General features: G+C 34.6%; 1 protein-coding gene across 2 annotated transcripts in view; it reads right to left on the bottom strand.

The window, feature by feature from the left end:
- Positions 1-3,955: 3,955 nt before the first annotated feature.
- LOC149560036 (rhomboid-like protein 14, mitochondrial) overlaps positions 3,956-8,775 on the bottom strand; it is a 29,785-nt gene continuing 24,965 nt past the window's right edge. The window contains exons 2-3 of one of the 2 annotated variants that reach the window (XM_089824419.1): positions 4,574-5,365; positions 3,956-4,305 (exon numbers count right to left, since the gene is read on the bottom strand). In XM_089824419.1, the coding sequence (XP_089680545.1) occupies positions 4,577-5,365 (789 nt within the window). In that variant the 3' untranslated portion in view covers positions 3,956-4,305; positions 4,574-4,576. Of the gene's footprint in view, positions 4,309-4,573; positions 5,366-8,775 lie in introns of both variants that reach the window. The other variant, XM_089824420.1, reaches the window with a different exon arrangement.

The following is an 8,775-nucleotide window of genomic DNA, read 5'->3' as shown; positions in this document are numbered from 1 at the left end:
CAAACAGATCATTATCAAGAATAAAGTTATTGAAAACACAAATTGTATTGGCAGGAAGGGCAAATACCCTCTTTGTTATTATTAGGCCCTAAAATAGCATTAAAATCACCAACTACCACAAACTTACAACCAAGAAATTGTAGAATAGAGTTAGTTAAAGTTTGCCAGAAGAGAGATTTGTCCACAATAGAAGTCAACCCATAAAATTTATTTTAAAAAAAAGAAAGATTAAAATGTCTAATACTAACTAACCGCAGTTCTCTCCAGACTACAAAGGATGAGCAATAACTGTTTTAGGAATCAATAAAAAAGCTAGACCCCCGGAAGCACCAACTGTTGGAATACAAGAGCTATGTCAAGCATTCCATTTACCCATAATGGAATTAAAATTTCTAGAAGAGAGTTTTTTTTTTTTTTTTTTTTGCAAAAGAACAACATCACATTGAGAAGAGTCCAGTTGTTTCTTGATTCTATGCCTTTTGTTAGAAGTTTTTTTTTTTTTTTTTGCAAAAGAACAACATCACATTGAGAAGAGTCCAGTTGTTTCTTGATTCTATGCCTTTTGTTAGAGGCATTAATGCCTCTGATATTCCAAGAAAGGATCTTCATTTCAGAAAAAGATAACATTTAGTTCTCCTTGTCAGACAACATCTAGTAGTGGAAAAATTTCCATCCAAGGTTGACTAGATGCCAGCCTCAATCACCCCCATAGCTTTAGTTACTTTGGATTTCCTACCTTTAGATTTCAGAACCTTCCCTTTAGTCTTGGAGAAATAGGAGTTTGAACAATAGACAACTTTGAAGTAAAATCTGACTTCTGAGAAGGCTGAACAAGATGCTGACAAATCACACAGTTAAATCTTGATAGCAATATCACAATTTCATTTGCTGTGGAAATTATCTCCTACTTATCAAGCATCAAAATGCAAACCACCCTCAGCAACATTATTGTAGCAGGAAACATGCTTAGCATTAGAGGTCATTGGAAGAGATTGACTTGCAAGATCATTACACATAAATATATCCTTCTGCAAGGAGTGATCAATAGAAGAAATAAGGGGAATTGAAGCATGAAGTCATTCATCAAATTCAATATCATCATACATCTGAGAAGTAACAAGAGACATAATCTTTGTTGCCATAATATTAATTCTTCAGCTTTCAGAAAGCATTAATTTGTCAATGATAGAATCAAACATCAGAAGAGAAGAGGTTGTTTTAGAAGAAAGTTTAGAGGGCCTTATTGTCATAGCAACATCATGAGAAAAATCCACACCCTTGAGAAGGGAATTAACGGCAGGTAGAAAAACCTTCAACAACTTGACAACAGCATCCAACATGCTAGGAGAGAAGAGAAAATGAGATTTATCAATATAGGCCAGTTGTGATAGGTTAGAGGGAGCAAGAAAGTGGTCACACACCACCTGAGGGATTACCTCACATGAGGCTTATGGACATGCCTTAGAATAATGAAGGATTTTACATTCTTCAGAACCACGAGCTTCAAAGGGAGAATTTTTATTGTTTGAGTTGCCATGTTCCATATTATGAATAATCAACAAGCACTGAGAGGGAAAAGAAGTTCGATTCTTACAAACAATCAAATTCTAGCAGTTAGGATCCTTGCATTGGTTTGTCTAATGCCCCAAAAAATTAGCGTAACAACAGAGTGTGCACCCTGAATAATAATGTCTTGATGCCAAGAACCCCATCGTGAATTAAGAGTAATAGACTTTGTAAACGGCTTAAAATGACTCAATAAAAGTTAGACCTAGATAGATCTGTGTGGTTCTTCAAATGGTACAAGATCATGCCGAATAAACACACCAACCTTATTAGAAATAGCTTCAACAATATTCAACTCTCTATGTTCAAGAGGTAAAGAATGTAACTCTATCCAAAAGGGAATAAGATCAAAAAACTTCTCAGCTTTAAAATTTTGAAACCAAAGCATCGTAGAAACGCCTAAACTATCCCAACACCAATATTTAACATGATGAACATTACAACGGGCAACAAATGACTTAAAGATAGTAACAAAAAATATAGAACCATGATCAAGATAAAATAAATCACTTAGACGATTCCAATACATTTCAGCCCAAGATCCTAACTCAGAGATCGAAAGAAATGAATAGATCTCACCAAGTAGGGCCACTTCTTGCATAAAAGACACCTGGGGAGCTAAAAGACCCTCATCCATAGAAAGAGAGAAAATTGAATAATTGGTTGGAGAGATCGGCAACTGAAGATTGGAAGTGTCATTATCTTTCTTCCGCCAAACATGAGTAAATCAGTAAGGAGTAGATGGACGAGGACATTCTTGAATAGGAATATTATTTGGGAAAGACAAAAAGGTCAGATTTAGAATAGGAAGCGAATTAGGCCATTTAACATATGATGGAAGAAAAGAGTTAGTAGAGGCAAAGCCAAGGGGAGGAGAGTTAGGAGTTGGTAATAAAGGGGTTGAGCAAATATCAAGAGGGTTGAGGCCGAGGACTATAATGAGCAGGATTTGAGGGCTTCTTTCCACCATGAAATCGATTAGGGAAACCCTTTATTCTGTGGGAGCCTTTGCGAGACTATATTCACATAACTTCTAAAATTGCTAGAAAGGACAAACAAAAAGCAATGCACAATTCATTGGCACTCTATAACTCTCACCTCTCATAATAGTTCCTTCTAAGTGACCTTACAATATAAATTCTAGCTGATTTAATTCCAACAAATTTCTTTGAATGGCCCTTCCAATTGATAAATGTGTGTCAATAAAGAAAAATAAAAAGATGACAAGAGTTAAGACTCTTCCAATTATATTTTGGAACTCACTAATGTATGGGATAAACCAAGCACTTGAAGTTCACCTCCTTCCCTCTTTATACTATTGTTGTGACCTTTAAACTTGTTTTCACATGATTTACAATCCAAACTTTTAAATTAGAACACGATTTTATATTTCTACCTTTGTTTTAATAAGAAATTACTTTGAAACTAATAATCAGATATCTTTTACCAAAAAACACACTTCAAATTATTATTTTAATACTATTTTAATAATATTTACTAACACAAATCCAATTTTCTAAATTGAAAATAGACAAGAATATTTTGCATAATAAAGTAAAATTAATAACAATAATTGTAATGGATTGAGAGCTATTATAAATTTAGTGAAAACAGGTCTACTTAGTACAATTAGTACCAAATAAATTATTCCCCTCATAACTTTCATAGATATACATCCCCTTCATATATAGAAACTTTTTTTTTTTAAATCTTCAGACACCAAATTGATTAATCCTAAATCAAATTTAATCACCTTCATTTTTTATAATCAAAGTCCCCTTAACCCACACTTTAAATCGTTTGCAAATTTAACTTAATTCCTGACTTAATCTCATAACCAGCTTGAATCTCATAACCAGAAATATTGTAGATAAATTGAAATGACTTAATTTAACAACTTCAACTTAATAATAATTTTGTAGAGTTTTTTAAAATATATACTAAAACAATAATTACGATTATTGAAGCATAGAAAAGAGCAACAAATAGATCGCCACGAAAGAGACAAAAATCAGCTACCATCCAGTCTAAACTATTACATTACGACTAACTCAGTCACGCATATTCACTTTCATCTCTATTTAATGAAAACATAGAAATAAAAGTATATCAAAACGTAATCACAATGAATTAATCAACGATCTTCTAAATGTTAATGTCACCCGTGAAGTAAACTAAATTTAAAGGTGGTCAAGAGTGAAGCTTACAGGAAACTCAGAATTGCTTTGAAAAGATGATTTTTCAATTACCTAGATTAGGAATTAAGCAAACAAACCATGCCAGGGGGTTTGGCAATTAGCTTGTAGATTCTTTAACGCAAGATCACTAGTTTAATTTCCCAACCCCACAACTGGGATACCATCCAATAAAAACGAAAATAAACATTACGGCAGTGTAAGATTACTTCAATTATATTAAAAAAAAATAGATGGTAGTCTTGTCACGCCATTTTCATAGTATTCGTTAAAGAGATCATTTTACATTCCTTCGGCTGGTTTTCAATCTTAAGCTTCAAAAGTAGTTTCTATAGTTTCTCCCTCTTGGCTTGCCAGGGAATTATCTATCCTTACTTTGTGTCAGTATACATTGTTCCGGTCTCATATATTGTCTTCCAGCACCCTGGTCATCCATAATCCCACGAATCTCAAGAACAACTGGAAGGTCAAGCATTGGATTAAGTTCCTCAACGGTCCAAGAAAGAAATTGAGGGCATGGACAACCTCTTCAAGGACACAACACCTACTAATGAGGAGTCAAATATCAGCATAGCCCCAATTTAGTTCCATCGAGTCACAGTATTCATCAGAGATGGAGAAAACAAAATCTAATAACTAGATGGCTTGATTCAAGCATCATTAAAGCTCACACCACTGTACATTATGTCAGTGCAAACTCACTTCAAAAGTATTTGATCTTAATTCAAAAAGAATGGGTAGATATTACTTGATACACATTTTATTGCTAATTACAACATAAGAAAGATTACAATCTTGAAAACAGTCTTCACCTGTCATCTACTGAAACGGTCAAGTCGCCGTCTTCGTAATTCATCTAAAGACAAGTCACGAGAGCTGATTCTGGTTTCTGCTTGTGACAATGGTGGAGCCAAAGGACTGAAATTGGTATTTCCTCGTCTTGTACCACAAATTTCACACACTTCTAAATGTATATTGTTGTCAAAAGTACAAGCTGGGCATCGCCAAACTGCATATACACCACCACCAACAGTGCCTTGACCATAAGTCTGCCTTCTGTAACGATTTAAGTAACGTTGAACCATTCTGCGGGGCAAACCCAGAAACCAAGTAAATTTCCTCAGCATTGGAATAAAAGGATTACTGCGAGAGGAGAATCTTCTTGCCCAGAGGTAGAGAAGTCCTGCAATGATACCACTGAGATGGCCTAGGAAAGAGACACCAGGAACAAACATTTGTATAAGTATTAACTCTGTCCATGCAGCATGTCGTGCTGGAACAACCAGTCCATACACGTTAGTGTAACCCTGGGAATCTGAACTGAGAATTACTTTCAAAGCAAACAGCACGGCTGAAAACCCAACTGAGCATTCAGACAAATAGTAATCTGGGTAATCGAAGAATGTTGCAAGCATCTTTGCAAGGACTACCTCTATCCCGTGTGACATACCAAGTAGCATAACAACTGCTGAAGCAAATTTTGTGCTTCCCATCGTCGTTTCCAATTGAATTCCCTTCCAAAGCAAGGAGAGCATATTGTATGCAAGATGAGAATCATCCACATGATAAAAAGCTGAAAAAAATAGCCGTTTAATATCCCTGTTCTGCAAAATGCCAAAAAAAACAACTCGATCAGCAAGCTGTTGTTACACAAAACAAATTTTAGCACAAGAATACTTGTAAACTAGAATATGTTTACTAAAGACATCTTTAAATGCATGCTTGTGATGATTTCGAAGACTTCCCTGAATCTACTGTCCAGATTTCATAAAAATCCAGCAGATAAAAACATGTCAGATGCTTCAGTTTATAGCATGTACAGTATTGTTAATGCAATTCATAAAATTTGGTATCCAGATTATTCTTTGCTGTATTATCTGGGTAGATTGTGTTTTAATTTTTGCATCAATGTTTCGGATCACAGAGTGTGATCCATCGTCAGAATGAGAGAGCTAAAGGAGAAATATGGTAAGATTGCAGACCAAGGGTGAATAAAAGGAGAAAAGAATGGGGTGGGTGCACAACAATCAAGAAAAGTTTGAGGTTCAAGAAATTAGAAAAACATGAGAAAAGGGAAACAAGGAAAGGAACATATGTGTGTGTTGTGGGGGGCACAACAATCGAAATAAGTTTGAGGTCCAGGAAATGAGAAAAACATGACATAAGGGGAACAAGTAAAGAAATCAAGAAAAGTTTGAGGGGAAAAACTAGAAAAACATGAGGTCCTTATCTCATGTTTTTCTAATTTCTTGGACCTCAAACTTTTCTTGATTGTTGTGCACACCCCCCCCTACTACCCCATTCCTTTCTCCTTCTATTCACCCTTGGTCTGCAATCTCACCATATTTCTCCTTTAGCTCTCTCATCCTGATGTGGATCAGAGTGTGATCCAAAAATGTTGCAGAGAATTTTAATGGATTGTAAAAAACTACTATCTACAATCCATATTATTCATTAAATTCGTACACAGGGTAGAGAATTTCGAATGATAATCCACTAGAGTAAACCTGCCAGGTCGACACATGCTACAACTCAAAATTCCATCAAATTATAGTCCCCAAGGTGACAATGAGAAACTCTTGAAATTACTATGATATGTAAAGAGGCAAGTAAACTAGCAAATATTATGAGATCTGCAATAAAATATACTGTAAACATGCATTTTCCAATTCAGAAAAGTAAGCATCTGCCAAAAACAATTTGATTATACCGAATCAATCTTGAATCCTAGAGCCAGCCATTTTTTTGTTTATGAAATCCCAAATCATGAAAAAACTGTTGGCAAATCATTGACCCAATTTTCAATGAGTATTTTTCATTTAAAGCACATTAAAATATTACCGAAATCCCTATGAAATGGTAAAAACAGTAAATCGATGCAAAAACATAGGAAACCCGAGAGAGAACTCACAAAATTGTGGAATCATTGAGAAAACCCTAAATAGAGGTGCAGGAGCAATGGCAGTCATCAACCAAATTTGAAAGGGCCTCAATCATCCTAAATTGTGAGAGGCATGTGAGATTGTGCCCGAGCACCTGATTTCAATATGACCTCAGCTCTCTGCATACCCCACCCCATAGATTCTGATGCCATCAATCATCAAATATATAATTAATGTTATTATAATCTTATATCTATTATGCACTATTATAGATGGCCCTTTAGCTATTGTTTATAAATTATTATTAATATTATGAAGTAGTTTCAAAATTTGAATTATCAGAAACTATTAATATATATTAAAACCCATATAATAGATTATAAATTAAAAATAACGTAAAGTTTATAATGTTTATATTTATTTTTAACATATAACTAGAATATTCAACATTTAATATATACGCAATATGTATACATGATTTTTAAATTATTATTTATATATTTAATTTTATCATCAAAATTGGGCTCTACCTAAAATAGTAGTTGCCAAAACTAGTGGATTGTTAATCTTTAACATCAACTGTGTCAAATGGCTCTTGCTGAATTCAACCCCATATAAAGGACTTATGAATTACCATTATGGAATATAAAGCACTGCAGTTGTCAAATACGATTTGATAAGCTTTTTCACATAAAGGTCCTTATCTTAATTGCAATGCAAATCTTGGATCACTTCAAAATGATTTCCACTCTTAATAAATTCCTAACAGAAGCTAGATTGCTGTCTGATGAATTTAGATCTCAGTAACTCCATAGATTTCACTAACATTTGATCTCAGACTTGGACAATTATTTGGTGACTGCCCTCTTAAAAAATCTGATAATTTTGATTTCAGTTACTTCATACACAACTAATATCTTACCAAAGACTTCGACAGTTATTTGGTGACTGCCCTCTTAGAAAATTAACTGAATATTTGCCTATATAATTGGTAATATTAATGTAAACAAGAAATTCATAGTTGAACTGCAAGTTTTTGAACCAAAATAGCATGATTAAATAACAGAGAACAAACACAGTCAACACCAGAGGACCCTGGGAAAACCCTCCTACTTGAAGGAAAAACTCAGCCACGCCAAAAAGTCTCCTTTATCAAATGCTTCAACAAAACTTACACTGACATCAGGCTTATGACTGTTAACAGTTGAACAATAAGCCTTATTCACAATTCATACACATACTGTGCTTACATTTGAATACAATGCATATAATTATCTAAGGATCACACAGATATTACGCACTCTCTCACAGGATCAATTACAAAATATATATCTATGAATAGATCATATAGAGATAGATCATACTAACGCAATGGGCTGAACACAAAACATAAAGCTCTGTCAAGAACTAACTCTACATGCAGACCTGAGACAACTATCTCTGTAATCAGGCTTGCCTCACATAGCATGATGAATCCCCACACGAAGACAGAGTGCACTAGAATATAACGCAAAGCCACAAGAGAATGCATATCGTTGAGCAAGGCTGAGGCAATGCAACCAACTCAAGTGACAGCCATTACAAGAAGAGATGAAGCGGAAACAATAATAAAATATTTAGTGAGCCATAAACAATCACCGACGGGCATGAAGAGTAACTGATTCCACATCACAATCAAACAGAAACATGAACTCCTGATGCCAACTCATCATAAGGAATGACATGCAATGCTTAGTCAGCATAGCCACTCCAGTCACTAGAGGAAATACTTAAGTCGCATGCAGACAAAAATAGACATGGAGCTAAATGACAATGCCAGAGAAAATAAAACTCAACATAGAGATCTTCAGTGTGCCATCACATGACACATATACATAGCTGCAAAACAAATGTTGATGGAAATCTCATCACAGATTTTCTTAATATAATTATCTCAGCATAACAAAATTCACTGTAGCCAATTCTAGATTGCAAAACAAAAACTCAGAAAATAAAGTCATGAAGTCGCACACGACTTCCACCATAGCTACTCCCACAGGGTTGTTAGAATATATAGCCCACTGATATCCAACTATTATCACAAACATTAACCTTAAACAAACTTAACCATGTGAGTAATATAAACTGAAACC

The sequence above is a fragment of the Cupressus sempervirens genome, chromosome 4 (assembly GCF_028749045.1).
Source record: "Cupressus sempervirens isolate cs-2001-9-10 chromosome 4, ASM2874904v1, whole genome shotgun sequence".
NCBI lineage: Eukaryota > Viridiplantae > Streptophyta > Pinopsida > Cupressales > Cupressaceae > Cupressus > Cupressus sempervirens.
This window is presented reverse-complemented; position numbering and strand designations above follow the sequence as displayed.